General features: G+C 42.5%; 2 protein-coding genes across 2 annotated transcripts; both read left to right on the top strand.

The window, feature by feature from the left end:
* Positions 1–5,858: 5,858 nt before the first annotated feature.
* TMEM171 (transmembrane protein 171) lies at positions 5,859–12,959 on the top strand. Its single transcript, XM_010017023.1, has 3 exons — positions 5,859–6,517; positions 8,156–8,297; positions 12,724–12,959. The coding sequence occupies exons 1-3, from the start codon at positions 5,887–5,889 to the stop codon at positions 12,938–12,940; spliced, it is 990 nt and encodes a 329-aa protein (XP_010015325.1). The 5' UTR covers positions 5,859–5,886; the 3' UTR covers positions 12,941–12,959.
* Positions 12,960–19,125: 6,166 nt separating this feature from the next.
* On the top strand, positions 19,126–20,793 carry TMEM174 (transmembrane protein 174). The gene is made up of 2 exons (XM_010017022.1): positions 19,126–19,757; positions 20,691–20,793. Exons 1-2 carry the CDS (start codon positions 19,126–19,128, stop codon positions 20,791–20,793), a joined length of 735 nt encoding a protein of 244 aa, XP_010015324.1.
* Positions 20,794–24,396: the final 3,603 nt, after the last annotated feature.

The following is a 24,396-nucleotide window of genomic DNA, read 5'->3' as shown; positions in this document are numbered from 1 at the left end:
CTCGGGCCGGGCCCCTGCGTCTCGCTTATCTGGGGCATAAACATCCTGCGGCAAGGAAAGCCCCTTCATCTCCCTGGAGAGCCCACCGCTCCCCACAGTGCTTCCCCACAGTGTGACCTTGACGCCATTATAGTGGGAGGATGGGATGTCTCTGAAGGGGCCTCTACACGTTATTCTGCTGACATACCATGGTCCAGTCACTGCTGGTGGCACACACCTGGGAAGCCACTGGTGAGAAGGCTTTTGCTGGGGTGATGGGCTGGCCCCACAGGGGCCAAGAGCTGCGCCCTCACAGGAGTGGGTAGGTGGGCAGCCCTGTGCCACTCCTTGCTCCAGCATGGGAGCTGTGTTCTTGGGGCATGATCCATTCTGAAGACCTTAGTGTGACTTAAAAGACTTAGTGACTAGAAGAGAGCATACCTGATGGGCTGGTGCATGAGGAGGGTTATCCCGTTGGGTGCAGTATTTACCAGGTGGAGTACAGCTTAATTGCTTGTCTGTGAGTTGGCTGTGATGTAATACTCCAAGCTAACCTCAAGAAACCAGGACAGGAAGGCTTTGGATAGCTTTTGGAGACCTACATCTTCCTGATGGTCACTCTCATACCCTCTCAAAAATCTGCCTGTGCCCTTTGCAGCTTTGAGGTACATCACCCTCATGGGACAGACCTTCCCTGACCTTGGCAGAAATTGCTCTGTCTTGTGTTACCTGTTGGAAGAACATCAGCTCTGGTTTTAACTGTGCCTGTCTACCTTCTCCCCAGCTGTCCTGGAGGTACTGCAAAAAGTAGGAGCTGCTTTGTCCCAGCTCTTGGGTCCACCGGTGTGTACTGTAAAAAGCATCCCACCTACATGCATGGGAACCTTCAGAGTATGTTATTGAATCTAGGTGCTGTCCTAGTTACCTGCATGGCATCCAACCAGCGGGTTACCAAAACTTGCTTTGCAGGCTTCTCTGTGTCCAGACATCCTTCTGTGGTCCTCGCATCCAACTGTGTCATCAGGACTTTCTTCCCTACCGAAGTGAGTTGGGGACATTTATGAACCAGCTTTTTACACTAGCTATTTTTCTCTTGTGGCCCACAGGGATAGTAGCTGGCGGCTTCTTCGCAGAGTGCACTTCTGTTTGGCAGAGGTCAGAGAAGGATCCCTGGAACACATGTGTCTGGAGACTGCAGGATTCATCCCATTTTCTGGAAATTCCTACTGCAGCTGCTTTCCGGCACTTCTCCAGACATTGACTTCTGCCCTTCAGTGGTCGTAAATAACAGCACCAGCATTACTCTTCTTATAGCGTGAGCTGACACAATCATTTTGTCAGCCCATATGGGCAGTTTCTTTCTGTGGCATCCACTCCCTGCTTAGGGATATCATCCTCCTGGGATATCGGAGTTCCATGAGATGAGAGCACTGTTGGGCACTGATCAGAGAGCACATACACAAGAGGTCAAATTGGTTATGTTTAGCATCTCAGACCCTGTTAGTACTTGTAGTCTTATTGTTGCTTGAAAGTAGAAAACTGGAAGTTCATCTTGTCAGGCATTTCCCCCTAGCTCTTAACACAAGTGATTAAAAACACCATGGGGAGGGGGTACTGTGAGGATGGAGATGGTGAACTCCAATTTACTGCAGTTTAACCAGCTGTACTGACGCATGGGTGTTCTACTGAGTGTCAAGTTCAGAGTGCAATCTGAGGGAAAACTGGGATGTGCAAAGGACAGAAAATGGCATGGTTACAGAGAGAGTTATGAATGGAGGAAGGAACTGGATACAAGGAATGAGAGGAAGTGGAGAGCTGTTCATGTTTTGATATCAAAGTTAAACTGCATGAAATTTACAGGACTTTTCCTTCCAGGTAGCTCGCACTGTCAGAAGTCATGGTTTAGTTTGAAACCTGGGAAGAAAAAAAAAAGAAAAAAAAAGGGCAGACAAAACCCACCCAGCCACAATCTCAGTGGCAACTTCCCAGCAGCAGTTCAAACACTGAAAGTGTGGGTGAAAACACTTAAATGGAAAAATCTTGAAAAGGACTGCTTGTGACTTCTAACGGGTTTCCACTGTGGAGTACAACTGACAGGGTGTTGTAGTTCTTGAAATAAAAACACAGACTAGGTCTGAGCCTTCTGCATGAAGTGATTTGGGTGCTTTTGCAAGCAAAAGAGCAGGAATAGGGCCTTCTCTGGGAAACATAAAATGGAGGGACAGCAGCATTTTAATTCTTCCAATGCTTTTTTCTTTTAATCCTCAGTTCCTAAGTCATGTGACTGCACCTGGCTATCAAATTTCATATGAGTAAGGGGGAGTAAATTTATAGCCTGATGTTTGCAGTGGGAATCTTGGACAGTATGAACTCTGAAGGTGCAAGCAGAAAGCAAAAAGTCCCCGTCATTAAAACTTGTATTTTAAAATCCTTGGAGTTGTTCATAATGTGAATGTTGTAAAGCAAGTATTACACAGAAAATTGACTAGAGATTGTGATGTTGTTTCCTGTTGAATATACCTGGCATGGGCCAGACTTACAAAAGGGTAAAGCACTATAAGTTAAGCTCATAACCAGACTTCCTTTACAAGCTATGTTTCCAATTCCCTCTTTCCTCATCCTTAACTGCATCCACACTAACAGATCTTGTTCTAGGAGTTTCTGACCTGGTATTTCCATGTCTGCTCTCAGACTTTGGGTCAATATAAAGGGAAAATTCCCTTATGTCAATATGCCTATGCATATATCAGATTTAATGGAAGTATTTCAAGCACATAGTCAGTGTAAGGCTTGCTTCTTTCTTAAAATACTTCTCCTTGAAACACAAGAAATAAAGCTTAATCTTGCCTTGGGTTTTTTATTGAAATTTGGTGGTAGCATAAATGAAAATTAGTCCTCCTTTGGAATTTGCAGCATTAAATCTGTGACTTTCATCTTCAAAGCCACAGCAGACTGTTCTGAATGTTCCTTCTTTTGTGGCCTGAAAGAATTAAGGAAATACCCACATGCTTCATTTCTAATGTGTGTTTTAACTTAATCTCATAACAATAAGATTGGTGGAAGAGAAGCAGGCGCTGTGTTGGAGTAATGAGAACAAATTTATAGATTTTTCTTTTGAGGGGCTAAATGTTTGGATTTTTTTCCCTTCATTATTTCCTTTTGTCCTAATTCACTTGTACTTGTCCATGTTTTCTTCCCTTGAGGGAAATGCGAAGGAAGGATTCAGAGTTCTCTCTAATTATAGTGTATTACTGCTGTTATAATGGTTAATGTGCCTTAGAAAAATTATCTTGAGACAATTGAGTCTGAAATGGGGCTTTGCCTGGATTTTTTTTTTTATTTTAGAGGCCCTTTGTTCAGTTTTGTGCAGTTGTTGGTAGAACAGTAAATCTGAGCCACTTCAGATCAATTATAAACATGGGGAAATTTCTAGACTTGAAGGATTATATGCAGTTATGAGAAACAGTTATATTAACTTCAGAAAGACCAGTGAAATCAAGGAAGGAAGAGTGACCAAACTAATCCAGTTTCTCTGCTCAGAAGTAAAGCCTTCAAACTGACTCCAGCTTGTGCAGTATTGAAAGTGTGCTTAGCTAATGGTCTTCAGGATGAAATCTATCATGATTTCTTTAATTTCTTTTTGGTAACATGCTGTCCTATCTTTAGTATTCTTTATAACCTTTTTTTTTTCTCAGACTGAAACTGTGACTCTTCTACCAAGGGAACCTCAGCTAGCAGTTTTTTTAACCAGTCTTGGTAGATGGATAGAGTGAATCCAGAACAAACACATAGCAGGCACAGTTTACAAATTAATTGACCACAGTAATGGGATGCATTAAGGGAGGTCCCTCAGTTTTGCTGTTCAAGATAGCCAGCTGGGAGACTTTGTTTCTTCCTGCAATGGCCACCTTGCTGCTGCTGGTATAATCTGTTTGCTTGCCAGTGAGCCTAGCCCCCATTGTGCCTTTTACCTGCATGCTGCTCTCCGCCTTCTCCTGTGCTGCTGTGGCAGTCTGGTTTGATGTTCATCATTCATGTATCTGCTCAGCCAGTTCTTTAATTGGGTCCTACTCTTACAAGTGGCTAAGTAAAATGACTGATAGATTGCCTTGCATTGCAAACAGATAATTATATGTTTGAGTGACACATGGGTTTTATGGTTGTGTTTTGTTTTCATCCCAGTGGGGCACTGCAGTTACTGGGGAGTGACACGAAGCTTGTTGTGGCTGACACATGTTCAACAGTTTGCTTCCAGAAATCACGTAGTACTTTGTTTTTCTTATGGAATAACTGTTACGAGGCATATGTAAGGGGAGGAGTCAGTCTGACTTGACTTCTAGCTTCTGGTTATCTGAATTAGTGTCAGGGCAGTGGAAATTGGTAGAGGAAAGTCTGAAGGTTAACTAACTAACAACAGTAACTAAGTTGATTCCCCGCTTCTGTCTGTGACAGACTCCTCCAGTCCCTATATATCCTTCCTGATATATCCTGATATTATCCACCAAGTAATAGATGAGGTTGTCTGTCATGGGAGGCTGGGGATGAGGGGAGGAGGACAGTGTTAAAACGCTGCAATATGAGCACACATAAGTAACTCATACACTTGGTAGGGAACAGCTTTCTTGTGGTCCATCCAGACTTTTTTTTTCCATGGTCTGAAATTCCCCTGGGTTTCAGGTTGGCTTTTGATGGATGTAGCCACTTGGATCTGAGATCTCCATGGTTGCTAGTCACTGTACTATAGAGTACAGATGTCCATATGACCCCTGTAGGCCAGAGTGTTAGAGCAGCACAAACTTCCTTGTGCATAATGTCAGAAACAATTTTTGGTTTTGTTTTCCGCAAAGCTCACTGAATGGCATGTTGCCCTAACTTTGTCAGGCTTTCCCTGTCCCGGTTTCTCCACATCCAGCAGGTTTGTCATCTCTACTACCATATGGACTAGCCTCAGCGCTAGTTTCTATTTTCTTCTGGTTTACTGCTGAATCTAGACTCATGTGGGCTCAGAAGCCTTCTGGGAGCCACCTTTATTATACTTCTTTTTAAACCTTTCTTGGAGCACAGACAAAGGATTCAGGAGTACAGGAAGTTAAAAGAAAGTGTGGGAGCAGTATTCTTACAACTCTAACTATTGGATCAGTGAGACATGAAGTACAGAGTCTTTCATATGCCTTTTTAAATTGTCTTTCTTTTTTTTTTTCTTTTTTTATGTCTTTTCAGAACAGAACCAAAATCTTCTGTATGCTTACTCTTGAAGCTGTATAGGACCAGAAGCTGATTTAAGGAGAGAAACAGAAAAGCCTTTATTGCTTGTGGAAGGGGAAGCAAGATTTATATGCTTTGAAAAGGTATGCATTAGAAGATTTAAAGTCCAGTAATCATCAATATTCATATGCATTAAGTTTCTTTCTCTCAAAAGCTGTCACTTTCTGCCATTCACTACAGAAATTCCCATAGCTTTCTGCTTTCAAGGGGAAAGCTAGCCCGTCCTTGTTCCCCAGATTCAGCCTTTGAAAATAATGTCCCCTCTAGTCATAAGACTGTATATCTAAAGAAACAATTAATTCAGATATGCAGCAGCAATTGCAGGGTTTTTTTCAGTCTACCTATAAAGCAGGTTCTGTCTTTTCATCAGCATTCAATGACAGCGAACTGAATTAGGTACTGTAATGCATAATGGAGGTACTACAAAACAGAAAATAGACCAAGTATATACAATATAGGCTGAGTAGCAAATACAGAAATTAGTATTGTAATGTTGCTAGTCACACTGTTGGGTTTTTTCCTTCTTATTTTGATGTGTGTATTTTCATGTTCACAGATCTAATGTAGTTTTCTGCCGCTTAATGCTAACAGGAAAAACAAACAAAAAAACCCAGCCCATCTGCTTGAGGAGATTCTGTTGTAATGTATCCAGTGGCTGTTCCTGTACCAGGGGGTGAAGGAAATAATGGACAACATGGGAAACTTATTTTTTTCCTTTTTGTTTGTGGAGCTGTGTTGCTATGTGCTGGATTCCTGCTTTCAGTCTTTATTCTACAGTCATGCCCATCTGGAACATTCAGTGACTGTAACGAGGTCCTTAAGGCTGCTGGGCCTGTGTTGGCTGTAAGTGGACTGGTTTGTATTTTACTGGCACGATCAAGGGCCAGGGTGTATATAAGACAAAGACAGTTGCAGAATGAACAGGTGTACAGCCTTGTTTTCTGTCGTGGGAACTGTCAGTTTGCCCAGTTTCTCATATTTGGATTCCTGTTTTTAACTAGTGGAATGCTAATTAGCATCTTGGGCATTTGGGTTCCTGGCTGCAGCCCCAGCTGGCACACCATACAGCTCAACCACACCGGCAGTTCTGATGTGGACCTCCAGGGCTGTGGATTCCTGTCACTTCAAATCATGGGACCTTTGATTGTGCTCACTGGGTTGTGTTTCTTCGTGATAGCTCATGTTAAAAAGAAACAAAACTTAAATCTCAGCCAAGAATCTTGCGAAAGTGAAGAACAACCTCAGAGGCCTGAACCTTTTCAGGTTACAGTAGGTGGGTAAATAATGTGTGAACTTTATATTTGAGAATTAGTAATAAGTGTTTTTTCCCCACTAATTATTTGCCTCTGAATATTACTTATTTTAGGGGTAAGCATGTCAGTTCTGGTATGTCAAACCAGCCAAAACAGAAAAATGTTGCTTTATCTCATATGTTTTCTGTAAGATCAGTTGAGTTACCTTTCTCTCAAAGGCAAAACCTTTGAGAGAACAAAGGGTCTGACTCTCTGTGCAAAAGAAGCCACACAATCCAACACAAATGAGTCCAGTCCCATTTCCTTTCTCAGAGGAAGTAGCTGACACTGCAAATCACAGGTGTGTTGACTTCGTGACTATATTTAAGATTTATATTTAAGCCTTAAGCTCTGACCCCTTAAACAGAAGAATCTGATTTGTAAGAAGTGTGTTGTATTTCTTTTAATCATGGCCACATCTTCAATCGGTCAGAGATGTAATTGCGAAATCTTCTGTAATTGCACAGTGTTTGAGTAAATGTGGTATGTTGGCAGAGAATGCTCCCTTGCATATACCACTGCTTTTAGCATCCCATGAATACATTCTGTACATAGATTATTCTGATAACTTTCTACTTCTCAGAAACGATTAGTCAATCATAATATTGCCTGAGTGTCATCTGACTGACTGGACTTGAAATGCATTATGCAAAACTTTTTTCCTTCTGCCTATCAAACCAGTGTACAGACCTCTAACTTGGTGACCCTTAGAAAATGTGAAGGTGTAAAATCGGTTTTCCAGACACCAGGATAAGTCAAAGGGTCATGTAAAGGAATTCATATTGTCTTTAAAGGCAAGAAAGCAAAATTAGTGGGTTCCTTTTATACTTCCATCAGAAAGAGGAAAACTGAAAGGCTGAAGGCTGAGGTCTGGTTGACATTGTGGCATTCTGGAACAATGGTAACTCAGCTAGAAAATACCCCCACCTCTGCTCAGTATTTTTGATGCTCCCTGGCCTGTCCCTGCAGACAAATTGCCAAGGAAGAAAGGTTCCAGGCAGCTGTGAATGTTGGTATAAATGATGCAGTGACTGATAGATACAAACTTTCTGTTTAAGGAAAAAATTAAAAAATTGAAAATCTTTGATTATGAAGTTGAAATTTGCAGATATGCTGCACAGTACACTTGATAGTGAATTGTGCATCAGTAGCATTGTGGTATTAATATGACTTGAATACTTTTGTTATAACTCTGCAGTACTGTGGAGAAACTTAAGCTGCATTATTTTAGATATGTGAGGAAAACTAAATACTTGCCTACCCTTGAAGTGAGTCAACAGTAACTGTGCCTTGCACTTCCAGTTTCTGAAGACAGCCAACAGTGAAGAGGTTTGTGTCTCTTAGCTAGATGCAACACTCCCCCTCCCCATCTGTATTTTCTAAATGAAAACCCATTTGTGAATGTGCCACATCTTTATTTTGGGAAAATTTGGGTTTTTGAGTGTACCTCCAGTGTACTTTAACAGCCCAGAATATGAGTTTTGTATGTGTGATCATTGCAGTTTATCTTAAAAGGTAGACAAAGTAATTCCAAAAATGAGAAATGTTTTAGGATACAGTTAGAATAAACAGTGGTGCTCAATTTTTCAGAGGTAGTAATTGGTGGGGTTTTTCCCTAGGTGATGCTGTAATGATATTCCCACCTCCACCACCTCCTTATTTTGCTGATCCTGTATCACCAACTGTAACACATTGTCTTATGTCAAGTGGTTTGCCCACAAGTGAAAACCCTCCACCATACCACTCTATCTTCAGTGATGGGTAAGACTGTTTTCTTCTCTGTCTTTGGACTTCTGAGCTGCTTCTCAAGGTATCCAAGACCACATTCTTAATCACTGTGAATTAACTCTCTGCTAGGCATTACATAGTTTTCTAGTGTGTCATTTGACTTGCTTCAGATACCTTACTTGAAATAACATTAAAATATCCTGGTATAAAAAGGCAATCACAAACCACAGAGTGTCCTTTATGGGAGTTAAATTTATTATGACTGAAAAGAACTTCTGTGAAGTGAAAACAAAGCCTTAGATCAGTGGTCTTATTTAAATATAGTCAGATTAGGTTTCTTCCACAGATTGTCCAAGAGAATGTGCCCTTGACAGCAGTGCTTCAGTGTCATGGTACCCACACTACAAGATTTTTCTCTGCACAACCAATGCAGTGAGCCCTTAATGACACCTATCCACAGGCCCTGTGACCCTGGCCACTCTACTTTAGTGGTTTCTGTTCACTCTGTGACCATTATCTTACTGCCTTGAGGAAGTGAGACGTGCTGTGCTGGTCTGCCTTGTTCCAGCTGTGGCAGTGTGTCAAGATAAAAGGATACCTTAATATGGCAGGAGAAGAGCAGGAGGAGCTCTAAAAGGGAGCTTGCAATGCCAACTTCATCTCAAGGTGTTGCACCTTACCCATGCAGCCAGTCTTCCATAGGATGAGAACAGCTGATTTGCTAGATGCTGCCACTACCAAGTTGTGGGAGGGAGAGCTGGCAAGTGACTGAAGAGTTGTCTACACTGGAAAAACTTCTAGGGTTATTTATCCCCTGTGGGTTACCACCAGTGGGCTGCTAACTTGAAGGTGAAAGAGGCACTGCAAGGACCACATACTAGGACCCAGACCTAGATCTGGCCAGGAGAGCTAGATGCCACATGCCTAGAGCCCCAACTCATTTTCAGGCCTCTCATGATCCAGAATTGACTTGACTTTGCCTTTAGGAAGGTCCTATGTCAGCTTCTTTTTGATCTGTGAGTCAGTAGGTGGTGTGAGACTTCTTCATTGGATGACTTTGGTTTACAAGACTGCACCTACAGTATCCTAAGCACCATCATTGCAGCAAAAACTTTAGCCTGCCTGGCTGTGTCCAGTCATAGTAGTTGTTGGTCCATTGCTTTAATAGCTTTCCACCATACTCCAAGGTTTTCTGCTCACACAAGGCAGTGTATTCCATGCCCAGCTGCGTGCCTGTTGTCGGCACGCTTTAAAAGTCGTGCTAATCTTCCTTTTGAAGTGAGCAAGCATGAACCTTCTTCCTGGCCAAAGTCCTAAATGCCAAAGGAGGAGGATACTTGTGCTAGCAATGGTGCTTATTCTTGTTACCACACTGTGTGCAGCCATGTCTGTGGTTTTTCAGTCATCCTTTGTACCTGGTGAATTCTTGAGGCTCAGCCCCACTGTGCAAGGCACTGTTGTCTAGTTAATCATTGTCAATAGCTCCTCATACTGTCTTCAGCTTCCTAGTGCCCTCCTCCAAACATTTTCTCTCCATCTTTGCTGGAGACAGCAGATGCCTCCTTCTGTTGCTGGTACTACAAGCCAGACTCTCTTTCCACCTTCTCTCAAAGTCACCGTGTTGGGTCTTTTTTTAACATAGCATAAATACGTATATCAAAATCCAACTCACTTTTCTTGACTACTAGTGCAGCACTCTCTCTAGTGCACAGTGGGACTAGCCCCCCAACAAAATAAAATAGTCATTCACATACCACCTCAGGAAGGGAGACCCTCCGTGTTTGGCTTCCGCTGACTGAGGCCCAGCTTGAGGTTGATGACTTGCGCTGAGGGATAACAAAGCCTAATAAATGCTACCTGTGCACACAATTCATGGTCTGTGGGTTTTCCACTTAAGGTGTTTCAGATAAAGTACTTTTCGTGCAAAACTGATGAGAATCTGTTGATTACTCAATACCCTAAACACCTGCCAGTTCAGGATGGCAAGGGCAGATGGAGGTAAGAGAAGATGTTGTGTTGATCAAGTGAAAGTGCTTTACAGAGGGCAGTGGCTCTCATGGCCAGGGATAAATTGTTGTGCGAAGAAACATTTTATTTTGTTAAGTATAAAAGTCTTTTCCTTGCTCTCAGATTGCAAGTGAAATGTATCAGCTCTCAGAGCTATACTACTGCAACTAAAGGATGCCCAGAGCAAGCAGGAGAGAAAATAAACTGCTGCTGCTGAAAGAAGGAATTTACATGATCTATCTGTGTTCTTACTGGGCTGGGTTAAGGTGTCCACAGCTGAAAGGTGTTTCATGGTAGCTGCTGCTAGTTCTAGAGTTAGGCATCACACTGAGCGTGTCTGTGCTAGAGCTCTAGCATGTGCTGTCACTCCCTTCTGGCATGTACATCCCAGATGTACACACAAAGCAAATGGATGTATGTGGAGAAATTATTTGCCCTGAGTGTGAACCTGGACCTCCAATAGCTCTGAGGCAGCCAATTCAAATATGGTCCAAGGGCATTCTCAAAAAACATTGTTTAAATACATTGAGAAGACCAGGCTGGAGTGGATAACTGGGAGGAGTACAGGAACATGCATGTTCTGCTTTAGCCTTGCAAGCATCTGGGAGAGAGAGTGACTCTTGTACCACCTGTCTGTGTAAGTACAGTGCACTCAACTGAGGGACACAGGTGCTCTCTATAATTTCAGGCCCTGTGAAGTTTCGGGCTGTGAAAGAATGCAAGCAGCACATCCTGCACTGAAAAAGGTAAAACAAAGGGTGGTGGGGTCATGTCAAAACCAGTAGTTCCTCACACTTCTTGTGGGCTGTCTGTGCTGGTGCACATACAGGTGACCCCTCTTTCTTTCATCTGTTCTCTTACAAAATCCCCTGCAGCTGGATCAGCTACCTCAATTCATGAATGTCCAGTTCTTGTGCTCTGAACTTTGTATGTGATCCCATCAACTGAGTCCTTGTGATTACTTGTCTGGTCTTCTCTGTCTTGTGAACACAGGTACACAAAGAGGCAGTTTGTAGCCTAGCTTGTTTCTAGTGGAGTGGACAAAAGACCTCAACCTTGGATGCTGAAACATTGACCTCTTGCTTCAGTGTTCTGTGGCTGGGGGTGATCTAACTGTTTCACTTCTGTGCTGCCCAGTGTCTTCACAGAGACGCTGTGAGTTGATACCATCTCTGGGCATTTCACTTGACCATGCTCTCCCATGGCTCAGCACTTGGTCATGGCCACAGCATCTTGACTACTGCAAATTGGTTCCCAAGCCTTTTTATGGAAGAGAGTCAGTGGTCAGTGGCCTTGTTCCTTCTAACATAGTGCCGTGGTTGAAGATCCCAAAGCTGGAAGGGAATACGCATTTCATATGTGGGTGGTTACTAGGCAAATATGATTTCCTTTTTCAGTCAGTTGCTCCATGTTCTGTCAGCAAGTGCTGTGGCAGAGGCTGTGCTCGATGAGAGAGCTTGTAGGAAGCTGAGTCATGATCTGATCCCAGACATGGTTGGTTTTGTACTGCAGTCGGTTATATAGCACTTCAGCATTCATCTTGTAGCATGTTCTCTCTCCTTTAAGCACACACCCTCACATACCAGTAGCACCACTGAAGATAAGATGTTCTTTATTCCTGCTCCTCACAGTGTTGGTGGGTGACCAGATGTATGCTCAAGGGCAAGTGTCAGTTCCTGGAGTGAGTCATGAGGAATAAGGAGTTCTTCCCTTCCCTTCCCTTCCCTTCCCTTCCCTTGGGAAGCAGATGAAGTAACATGTTGAGGGCCAGCCAGCTCCAGGGTGAGATGAGCAGGGTACCAGAGCCATGTGGTTACAACTGATGGGGATCCAGTTACGATGGTCAGAGGAGGGTAGTGAATATTTGGCTGCTCTCCTTGACTGTCACTCAGAACTTGTCAGTCTGGTTGTGTCCAATTACTTCTGTTTCTTCAGCTCTGAGCAGGATTGCTACTCCTTATATCGGTCATGGGTTGCTGGAAAGCTTTATAAAAGTTTCAAGTTGCCTTTCATGTGAGATCTCAAATGGCTAAGCATTGTGATTTTTGCAATGCAATTCTAAGTTTCTAATTCTAATTTCATAAGGGAAGGGGACAGCGTATACATGATAGACTACAAAAAGGAAGATACATTAGGAGCTAGGGATTAGAAGAAGATTTAGAAAGATTGTGAGATAGCCCTGCTAGAAGCAGCTAATACCCATAAGCCAGGCTGTGACTGGTGATGTGAAAAGCTAGACAGGAGCCTGTTTGCCCTTCCTTTCTGAAGTAATAGGATTTTCATATGAATCATGATGTAGCCTAGAGAATGAAATCCTAATGCTTACACAAGTTCTTTGCTCCAGGGATTTTTAGGGAGTGTGTGCATACATGTATGTTTATGTAAGTCAAGTGGAATTTCACTCACTGTAGAGAAATGAATTATGCTAATATGCTGTTTTGTGTTTTCGTAGAGCACAGCTTGCAGATGATGAAAGAACAGTTGCTGTTAGAGACTATGAAACCATATATACAATTTCTGGAAGCAGCTCACCTTCAGATATTTTACCAGTGCTATACCTCTCCTCTGAATCGCCTCCAAAATACGAAGAAAAAGCATCAATAACAAACAATGAATATTCTCCATCTTCTTCATCTATTTCCTTAGCCACATCTGACACCAGCTCATAGAGGACCGTCAGTTAGACTTAATTTTTAAATTAAGTTGTATACTCAGATTTACAATTTTTGAATTTATTTACATTTTATAATAAAACCAATAATGTCAGCTGTGTCTAGTTTTTCATCAAAAAACAATGAATTTGGGTTTCAAGGAATATTAGATAATCCTGGGCTTCTTGAGCAAGTAGTCTGAAGGGATTCAGTTCACTGTAAGAATGTTAAATGCTCATGTTCTGTTACAGCTTCATTTTCTGTTTTTAGTTGTTATTATATAATGGAGGCATTAAGTAGAGACCAACTTTTTTTCTTATTTTAATTAAATCTGTTTGGAGCTTCAAAAAGAAATAATTAGGAAGTGTGTTTATTTCTATTTTTGTATGACTTTCATGGAAAATACTGGTTTGCAAAGTTACTGACTTCATACATGCTCTGAGAACAGATTGGGACCAACTATGTTATGGAGAACTTAAATGGTTAGTTTTTGGTCTGCCTGATAACAAACACTCCATATCTTAATTTAGACCCTCTCTGGCCCTTACATAAGTATAATCCATAGGAAAATCAGTTTTAACCAGCAGTTAAGAGCCCTAAAGCAATATTGAGGATCGTTAATAGGCTAACAGTTTAACTGTGATAATGACTGATTTCAGGGGGTTTATACAGCTGTTACATATATCATCATTCATGGCTTATGCAAGGAGTGCTTATTTTGTGAGAGTGAGCACCACTCAGCATGGTATCTTCCAGGTGCAGACGTTACTTACCAGCAAATGCAAGAGAGGCAGTTTCATGGAAAAGCATGCTGTGGATGTGTTTAACTGACATAGCACTTGACAGGCCCTCCAGAAAACAGCCTTCTCTTCTGTTCCTGTGCAGCCCCTAAGCAGTAGCTGCCTTCAGGGTGGAGTGACAACAGGTTCTAGTTCCATTAAGCCACTGTTTGCACCTATTCCTGAACTGAGGGATTTGCTTGTAGTAGGTATGGATAATTATCAGGAAGGGAGTTGTTGCTAACACTTCACAACTTGCTGTGAACCCATTTGAGAAAAACAGACCTCATTCTGTGCCCAGAAGCAGAAGGTGGCAGACCTACTGTTTTAGCTTGGTTCAGCATTGTAAACCTAACCAGCATTAAAATACCTTGCAAGAATGATCTCTGTCTTGTTCCGCTGACACTCAACACCTGCATGCTCTGGGACCTCAGCTACACCTCAACTTGTCTTCTGCCTTGCTGAATTTTGGGGAACATGGCTGTAAAAGAGTGCAAGCTTTAACTACTTAAGTTCCCTCCTGTGCCCGGGGAAAGGTGATTGCTTCCTGTCATCTTATTATGAACATGACTCTCACCTGCAGGGTTCTTTAGAGAGATGTTCAGGAGCTCCTGGATGTGGCCATTTATTTCTACTTCTTTGTTGTTCCCTCAGTTGTTCTAGAGCAGCCCTTTGTGCAGCCACACAAAACAAACCAGCCAGTGAGGGAGGTATATTTAGCCAGCAATAGAGCTGAGGGGCTTATGCATTCAAAGTAATGAGCAAACGCAGCACAGAGAGGGATTTAGTATGTGGGAGCTGATTAAACTGGCATGACTCAGCCATTGGAAATGTCTAGATGAAGAAAAGGGATCCACAAAAGCCAGCAGGTTTTGTCCTCTTTCTCTGAAGTGTTCCTTACCTAGTGAGTTTTTCAAGGATGCTGTTCCTTGAATGCCTTCTGTAATCCAAGGTTATTGTGTTTTGATCTTGTACTGCAGAGTCTCCAGCGTGGATCACTTTATTTCTAAAAAAGCAGTCTTCAAGGAAAGCATGCTTTAGAAAGCTGCTGACCTGACTCTTTGGAGTCAGCAGCTGAACCTCCCTGGAAGGGTAGGTGTTACTTACCTCTGAAAATGAGGACTGAAGACAAGTGTTTCTCTGTATTGTTTTGAGAAGGTGCTTAGGAAATAGTTCAATGTACAGCCATATTAGCTTATTATTATTATTAGCTGTATTATTTTTGACTTGGAGAATCACTCCTTGAAAACTCAGTGGATGTGCTGGCTGCATGTCCATAAACTGCTCAGGACTGTGAGAGCTAACTTAGCCAGGGCAACAGTATTTGCTTACTTCGTTGTTGAAATCTGTCTCAGCAAGGTCAGAAAACATGGGTAAGAGGCTAGCAGATCTGCCTCCACCACTGAAGGCTACCACTGGGTGAACAGCATTAGTGATAAGAATTTTTGATGTGGGGAGTAGGGGTGAAATGCCTGTATTAGAAAGGAAGCAACACCTTGTAAAACTATAAAAGTAGCTTAAAATAATACAAAATAGCATTTTTATTGAGGAAGTAAGATATTTTACTGTCACACTAATGGTGCTATAACCTCCTTTCTGCCTTAAGGTTAGCTTAAGTGCTTGACATAGAAATGCTAGGGAGCAAATCAAGTTGGTTACTGATTCACCCTTACTTAAACAGGCAAAGTGGGAGGTAAGGATTGCTTACCCTCTGTAAGTGAAGTTAAGGTCTCTCTTCCTTGCTGCCTGCACTGACATTGTTCTGCTTCTAACTGCAACAGTACAATCCTTTGGATATGAGAACGATTCATGAAAATATAAATGGATGCCTCTTCTCTATAGGAAATCTTTCTGCCTCAGCAGCAGCTAAGAAAAGGAAAGCTAATTCATCTGAAAAACTGAGATATTGTAGATGTCTGCAATGATGCTATGTTTTTAGGATAGCAACAGTCACTGGATTGCACCCTCCCCATCCTTGCCCTTTGTGGTTGGTAGTGCTGTATCCATCCATCCCTTTTCCATCCTGCCTCTTCAGAATAATGTCTCCCAGGGCTTTTCTGTGCCTAGGCAGACATTTTTGTCAATACCTCCATGTTTCTGCAACAAATGTGTCAGCCTTCATTTAGAGCTGTGCTCTTTTCTCTATCACACATGCATGTATCTGGACAATTAGGCATGAAAATACCTTCAATTTAGTGTGCCTGTTGATAAGGTAATGCTCCCTGGGACACATAAAACCACCTTGCAGGTAGATGTGGTTGTGGGCAGCTGGCTGAACCTGCTCCTCACAGCTTATTTACGCTTTAAGGCTGGCAGTGCAGTAGTACAGGGACCCAGTGTGCAAGGCCCACTCATGGTGATTCTTCAGGTACTGCTCTTACACACATAATTTGTGTTGTTTCACTAAAAATGCTTCTATCCCTAGGAAGAAGTCTCTCTTAGAAAAATCACTGGCTTCTTTATCTCCCTACAAATCAATGTTCCACTATGGACTGATGATTGTACTCTGTTTAAAGCCAATCAGTGTGCAATATCATGGTATAATTTTCCTTTATATGATGTCTTTTGCATGTTTTATGACCAAGTCCCTGACTATATTACAGGCACACAAGAAAATAAAACCTCACTAAAATGGGCTGATTAATGTGAACAGCTATGTAAAAATAAATAGCAGAAGGAGAAAAGGATTAAGTGAATGCCTGCCAGGGTTTACTAGGATGACTCTTGAAACAAGTTAGAGAACTTAGGAGGTGCAGACCATTACAGAAAACCTACTTCCAGCAGCAAGCACTGCAGGGGGACTCTGGGTTTGTGATAGAAAATTACGTACAGGAACAGAAAGCAAGGCAGTGCTTGTGTTCAGGGTTAAGGTCCCTGAAGCAGCTGGGAATAAAATAGTAGTGAGATCTGAAAATACTACCCATTCTGAAAATCTCAGTCTGACCAATTTGTTAGGTTTCACAAAACATTTGTTTATGAGTTATTTCAGGTAACAAGGGATGCATTTAGTAAATCAGCATCTTTAAATGAATCCCCAGAATATACAGATACTTGGCAAAGGAAAGTACCGGCCTTAAAAAATCAATGTGATCTGCTAGCCTCTTAAAACCTTGCCGTCAGTCTGAATGCAGCATTGCCACTGCCTGGGCAAATAATGGGAGAAATCTGGGGAGGCTTAGAGGAAACTCTATCTTACAGAGAGGTGAAAGGTGTCCTTTTGACTTAGATCCTACTGCACCAAATAGAAAGTGTTTTCTATCCCATTTTCAAAGTTCAAGTGACAAACAGTCTTGGAAGACACCACCTGTGTTCCCCAGCTCTACTGTTCACTTGCTCAACAACCATGAACTTGTGTCCTAGGCCAGGGGCAAAGAGCATCAACCACGGGATGATGCAACATCCACCTTGGAAAACTCTGACTCCATCCAGCATCTAAGGACTATTGCGTAGGACTGAGGAAGTGCTCCAGCACAATCCTGTTGCCAACAGCAGCTGAATAAGAGAGAGGAGGGAGGTGACACTACATCATTACTTAGACAGCTATTATGATATAATGCTGCTTTTAAAAGGATGGAATGCTTTTGGAAAGCCTGGAAGATTCAGCAAGCAGTGACAAGAATGATTCATGGTATGGAAAAACCTGACTTGCAGGGAGCAGTAACAGAAGTTTATTTCATTACGTTAACCAAATACAAAGTTTTGGCTATAATTACCAATACAAGGACAGCTTAGCTAGTATTTCAGCACTTTCTGATTTAGTTGTCATCATACAAAACCACTGCATTGCAAGCCCTAAATCTTTGCTCAAGTGGTACAGATTCCTGACTAGACCTGATGCTGTGCGAAAGGCTGGTCTTGAGTGTATTTGTCAGGAAATTTATTGGCACCCTTGGTAATAGAAGAGACACAATACTGACTTTGGAAACTTCCCAGACATTTTCTAAAGGAATCCAGCACTAATATTCCTCAAGGTCTATCTGCTAACAAATGAGAAATTCCCATTTGCAATTGCATTCAGTTATGAAGGTGCCAAATTCAGTGAGCAGCCCTTCCAGAAGTGAGCTGTTGTCGTGACATCTGATATGAAAGCACAGTAGACTAAAGGCATCTTTACTGATTTTGAAGAAGCAGTCTGAAAGGTGATTCTAGCTCTAGAGCTACATTCATCTGATAAATATCAGGATAAGCTTGCTTCCCCAGAGCTGCTGGTGGCAGAAAATAGCATTTTATGTTCTGCCATATGAGTAGTAATCTCTATCCTGGGTGTACTTCCCTGACCGGCAAGTCAAAACAGATTGAGTAGTTGGAGACTTTTCCTCCTTAATGAATTATACAGATATTCTACCAGAACCCTCCTAAAGCAAATACTTTAGTCTGAAACTGTTAGGAAACAGAAAATCTCAACATTCAGTTAAGCAGTCTGTCTAATATATGGGACATATGTCCAACAGAACAATTCATTGTGATGTAAAAAAAAATGTTCTAGGTACTTCTAGGTACAGGATAAGGTCCCTTACTTTACCAAGTTAAACATTACAGGAGATGCTTTCTCATTCCTGCAGCGGTGCACTCTTCAGAGTATGTGGGCTCTATTCAGTGTAAACTTTGCGAAAGGGGTGGAGATCCCACACAAAAAATGTCCATAATTAAGGGGAAATTACAGAGCAATTAATGCTACCTTCAAACAGCTAGAAAGCTTTGGCTGGCTTGAAATAACTTTTCTCCCCAACAGCAACTCTCCCAAGGCTGTTCAGCACTCAGCACCCTGTTGCTGCTTACCCTCCCACCACTCCTGCTTGGCAAACTGTCAGAAAGCCTACTTTGGTACTTTTTAAACCACGGGGAGTCTGGACTGCAGCCCAAGCTGCGACGGAGGTGCAGGTGAGGCTGTAAATGTCATGCTTCAGAGCACTGCAAAGCACTGCCACCAACGGCCATGCGTATTCCTGCAGAAAATGGAGCTAGAAGTGGTGGCCCAAGGAGAACAAGAGTTGCCACACTGCTGTTGGTTAAACATATGGACAGCATATGTCCAACTTGGATGCATCACCTGTCAGGGGGCCTAGGAAAAGTTGCAGTGGCTGCAGCTTCCTTTCTTTCCCACCTGATATGGGCAGAGCGAGGAAGTATCAGCAGGTGCCAAATTAAAGAAAAGGATAAACAAAGAGATAAACAACCATGCAAGGGTGAAGCCATTTCGGAAGTGATGGTGGTAATTCAAGAAGTCTTTAGTGACCGCTTCAGGCTTCACTTCACAGACCTTTATTCTTCTAAGCAAAGTTTATTCTTTCACATGATGGACTCTGTTAACCATACACGCACAAAGTTCTTGTATAACTAACCTGAACCTTCAACTTTAAAAGCTCTGCTAAGGCTCCTACAAGCCCCCTTTCCCTTGAGGCAGAAGATACGCTATACTCAGAAATGGAGCCAAACAGCAACAGCGTAGAAGATTTCTCCTTGAATGTCTTTTCTGTCACTCCTTCTCAGTCAAACAGATCTGATGCCCTGGTGTCAGATGGGGATAAAACTGGTGCCACTTTGCTCTTTTCAGGTGTGTTTTTGGGACTGGTGGGGATCACTTTCACTGTGATGGGATGGATAAAATACGACGGCATTACTCACCTGGAGTGGACTCAATTACTAGGGCCTATTCTGCTGTCTGTTGGGGTAACTTTTATTCTGATTGCTGTTTGTAAATTTAACATGCTTACGTGTAAGACCTGCAAAGAAAGAGAGGAAAATACGTTAGATCTCGACCAGACAGCAAGCGGACAATCCTTTGTCTTCACTGGCATTAACCAGCCTATAACTTTTCATGGTGCCACAGTGGTACAGTACATCCCTCCGCCGTACCCAGCCCAGGAGGGCATTGCTGTAAGCCCTGGCTACCTTCACCCGGTGCTCAGCTGCTGTGGTGCTGTTTCCCCCAGTGCCTCATCAATTCCCAGCCCGGGCTCTGCTCACTTCTGCGCTGCCTACCCCCTGGATAACCTGGCTTTTACTGGAGATGAGAACTATGCTGCTTACCCTCCGGAGAATACCAGCGATCAGAGGTACTTCTTCTGAAATGCCTTAGTGTGTTTAGACACAGGCTTCGGGCTACTTCAAGTGCTAGGTATGGTTTCAAAGGAAGAAAACAGTAGCCCTGGGTGTTACCCTTCTTCAGACTGTTGGGTTTTTTTCTTTACTAAAAGTATTTCTTGGGTAAAGACTATGGAGACATACTTTTTCTAGAAACCATGATTATCCAAATTAAATTCACTTATAAATCCCTTTCAGTTTTCAGTCTACTAAATCTGTTGTTATTTTTGAAGGTATTTAGTATATATGCTCTTGTTCTTGGGGGAGGTGGGGTTTATGCTTATCTCACTAACTTCAGATTGTTGACCAGAAGGTTATTTAATCTACAGCCAGAGGCTTCCACTCAAACACAATCGCACAACAATTTGTACAACAGTGCAAGAATCATACTGGTACCAGATGTTCTCATTCCTATTACCTCTGGTCACAACACGCTCCTTTCCCACTGTAGCGACACTCCAGCCCCTACCTTTTTCCTAGTTCTGGGGCATATACAAGACCAATGATATTACAGAGCAATACGAAACTAGTTTGATCAGACACAAAGCAATTTCACATAGTTCGTTTCTCTAAGGAATTATGGGAATTACTCAGAATTATATCCTTCCTAGAACACAAGTCACTTTTAGTCCATTTATCAAAGTCTGTTTGAAAAATTGCTGACTGACCTATTGTTCTCAGCAGTATGTGTGACAGGCATAAGCAGCATGAAAACGAAGGTCACCTGACACAAAAAGAACACAGCAAAGAGTTCAAACCCAGTAAAACTTCATCTCCCAGCATTTTCTCAAGAAGTCAGGAGTTGCTTTGCACAGATATGGCTGGCAGACTGCAGCACTGAGGTCGCTTTCATGCTACGTGTTTACTAAATTCTTTTTTGCACTTGCTTGTCTTCCCATTTTCAGGTCAGAGAACCGTTCCGATGAGCCAGAAGAACCGCTGGAAGACTACGCCTGTGATGACTTGTCACCTCCACGTTATGAGGAAATATACCCATTCTCTTCATGAAATGACCGTGGACAACAGACAACAATTCTAAGACACAGCAGCTTTTTAATCCCCACGATTTCTTTCTGTAAACACTTGCATGATAAGCAAGTATGAGCAAAATCTTGTTACTGATGCACAGTTCAGTATCACTGAGGGTATTTAACCAATTCCTTTTTTTTCTCAGAATTCATTAGCCCTTTGCTGTGCAATTTAATAGCAGAGCTATTAATTATTTAATAGCAAAATTATTAATAGCAAAGCTATTAAGCTCAAGGATCTAAATCCATATGAGGGTTCCCCAGCAAGAAGCCTGGTTTTCAGACTTGCTGACCAGTGCAAACTGTGAATGCACAAGATGTTTGTGGAAAGTCATGACTGCTCCGGGACATTCGTCATCATTAGAAAACACTTGATTTATTCTTGGTACATTTTCCCTCTTGATTGCTTGGGAAACTTCAAAAGTGCTCAAACATCTGATCCATGAAATTGCCTATGAAGTTTTAATTCTGTCTGATTCCTTAGACTAGCTCACTCATTAATAAGTCCATTCTACAGATTAGAATTCCTCTGCTTGTTTCACCTGTACAACCCAGTCCTATAGGCATTTTTTGAGCACTCTACGTGTACCAGAACAGAAAAAATACAAATAGTGACCTCAGTGCCCTTCCCCACCTGATGGGATGCAAAGGACTGACTCCCACCAGGAGTAACGAGAATGCTGTGAGTCCTTTCATTTTTATTTTGCATTTCGACATATGCTTCAAGTTCTGCTCTTGAGCAGGCCTAGAAGTGCCCTGACACAGCTGTGACAGTATCTCTCCATGCAGGATCCCATCAGTTTTGCCTATCTCCCTCCTCTGCTGGAGGAGGCAACATGCAAAATGATCTAGAGGGCAATGTTCACCATTCAAAGTAACGGAGTGGTGTGCTGCTGGTGTGCCTGCTGGTTAGTCTCCTGCCATGGAACAGCATGGCTAAAAGCAGGTGTCCATTGTCAAATGCACGAACTTTCTCCTACTTGCCAACATAGCTGTCACAGCTCCTGCCATTTGTCATTGATCTGGGATTGATCTCATTCCTGAGGGCTGGAGGATCCTGGTGTTGATCACAGGGAGGTTATATGGTACAGGGCAGCTGTAAGCCACTGAGTGTCCATGCAGGCTCACTAGTAATCAGAAGATGTAGCTCTGGATGGAGAGGTGTATTCGTAACATTGTCCAGTCGCATGGAGCTTCAGGTGCACACGGACCTCCCTGTTCTGTATATTTAGAGGCTGCCAAGAAATAAAGCACTTTTGGAGGGGTACATGACAACCACTGTACTTCACAGTGATGGATATGACATTGACAGAGGACATATTTGGGACACAACATTTAACCAGCTCAGAGCTGGATTAGTAACTGCAGCAGCAACCACTGCAGAGTGACCACAAATTATGTGTGAGGTTTTTCTCTCTAGGGAAATACAGGCACATTGATTTTCAGCAGTGATGGCCTGCTGTTAGCGGTAGTGTGTGTAGTTGGAGAAAGGCAGGCAGTCTGTGTTCAGCATGATCTCTACAGGACTGAGAGAAGAGAAGATCTAAAAATATTTTCAAGTTTCTCTTGTGGAAATCTCTTGCTCTGCTTCCAGTATTTACACGAAGGTGAACTCATCCTTCCTCCACAGCAGGAAACTGGAAGGTCCCAAATCCCCAGTTAGTTCCACATGGACACATCCCCGCACTTAGCACATAGTTCTGCTGACTCCAGCAAGGACTGCAGGAGCACGGAGGTCAGGCTTGATGGATCCAATTGCAGGACCAGGGTCAAGATTTCTACCGATCACCCTCCCCCACAACAAGAAAACTTCAGTCAGAAACCAGACTTTTGCTGCTGACTTTATTTTTTTGTTTTCTTTTTTTTCCCCAAAAATCCATAGCATAAGCACGTTTCAAGGGGTAATAATAGCTTCATTTTTATGACATCAAATTTTACTGTCAGAGTAAATATGAGAGATCCAGAAAGTTGCACTGCAAACCCCACACTGGCTTTGAAGTTTACTTCTGTAGACACTAAATTCATTGAAAGAACCTTGGGTTTATTTTTAGAGAAAAGGTTGAATAAATATATTTAAATAGCTACGAATTAAAATGATCTTGACTCATCAGGTTCATTCTGCCTGAATTCTGTAGGAGACTTTTCATGTTGCACAGACATTTGAGATGCTCCAGTCTGACAATATTTTCTTGCTGTACTGAGTGCTATTTATTGTTTTTAAGAATAGAGCAATATTCTATGAAGGCTTGCTTTCTCCTCTTCCTTCCACCTTCTACTTTCAGTTTTTCCTACTTAAACACCTTTTTTATCTTCAGGGTTTTTTTGCTTTTCTTACTGTATCCTCAGTGATATAACCATCGCATGAATTCAACTCTCAATATTATGTTCTCTTTGTGTCCTAATGAGTGAAAGAATTAACCTATTTGGCCAGACCTTCAACCAAGGTCAACTGACACAGCTCTGCTAGATTGCACTGACTCAACTCTTTGAAGCACCCAGAAGACTGTGTTTGAGATTTTGTCTAATACATTTTTCATTTAAACTAGTGCTCTTTAAGCAAAATTACCTTCTCCCACATTGCCTGCCATGCTACTGCAGACCTGCAAAATAATGCTTTATTACAGTCATATGCATTTCAAATTCTAGCCATAGTGACAGAATGTTGTATGTGAGTATTCAGGTGTGTAACACTGAATGGGTTATTAGGATTTTTTGCTAATATTCCTTCATTTATAAGATTTTGAACATAAGCTGGCTAACATATGAAATCGGTAGAGATGTGCCTTTTGATAGGAAGCTGAGCACAGTCTGTTCATTGCAGTAAAAAATTTGCAGAGAGTTGCTTTAAGATTGAGGAGCTCCAAAACCCAAGAAGTTTCAAAACACTAAATGCCATGATCCAGATGCAGCTGCAGGGTGCAAATTTCTCCTTAGATAAAATCTAAACCTGAAGTCTGCCGTACCTGTGAGGAAGTATAGGAATATAAAACTCAAGGTGTGCTTTGCTTTGGTCTTGTAGCACTTTTGTCACAAAACCATGATTTCATCAGAGGTACCTGCTTCTGCCACTGATGCTCCTGTGCAAGTCCCTGCAACACACACCGGAGCAGAAAGCCTGCCCAAGCCAGTGTTCAAAAGCAGCAGTGGTCAAATCCTTCAAAGAGTTATTTTTAAACTGAACCGGGATTTAGGAAAATGGGATCTTAGGAAAAAAAATAGACCTCTAAGTAGGGCTTGTTCCTTTCCAGAGTCCTACTTGCGCACAGGGTAGGCCTTCAGCACAGGGGCCCTGCGGGATGCTCAGGGATGCAGTGCCCTGGATTCTGCGGTGACCCCAGGCCTCTGCTCCTACGGGGCTGGGCCGCTTTCCCGTGCCCCGGCCGGTGCTCAGGCGGTGGAACAGGCTGCCCAGGGAAGGGGTGGAATCACCGTGCCCGGAAGTGTTCAAAAACCGTGTACATGGCGCTCTCAGTGGTATGGTTCAGGTCTGGGCAGCCCTGGGCAATGGTTGGACTCGATGATCTTGAAGGTCTTGTCCAACCTAGTTACTTTTATGAACCTGTGATTCTGCGACTCTAGGTTC

This window comes from Nestor notabilis, unplaced genomic scaffold, assembly GCF_000696875.1.
Source record: "Nestor notabilis isolate BGI_N333 unplaced genomic scaffold, ASM69687v1 scaffold27616, whole genome shotgun sequence".
NCBI classification, from domain to species: Eukaryota; Metazoa; Chordata; class Aves; order Psittaciformes; family Psittacidae; genus Nestor; species Nestor notabilis.
The sequence above is the reverse complement of the archived record's forward strand: the minus strand, read 5'-3'. Positions and strand labels throughout refer to the sequence as shown.

Excerpts from the sequence above, each read along its gene's own strand:
- TMEM171 (XM_010017023.1), top strand. The coding sequence starts at position 5,887 with ATGTATCCAGTGGCTGTTCCTGTACCAGGGGGTGAAGGAAATAATGGA. Across the intron at positions 6,518-8,155 it reads ACCTTTTCAGGTTACAGTAG|GTGATGCTGTAATGATATTC; the intron begins GTGGGTAAATAA and ends GTTTTTCCCTAG. Across the intron at positions 8,298-12,723 it reads CACTCTATCTTCAGTGATGG|AGCACAGCTTGCAGATGATG; the intron begins GTAAGACTGTTT and ends GTGTTTTCGTAG.
- TMEM174 (XM_010017022.1), top strand. The coding sequence starts at position 19,126 with ATGGAGCCAAACAGCAACAGCGTAGAAGATTTCTCCTTGAATGTCTTT. Across the intron at positions 19,758-20,690 it reads GAGAATACCAGCGATCAGAG|GTCAGAGAACCGTTCCGATG; the intron begins GTACTTCTTCTG and ends TCCCATTTTCAG.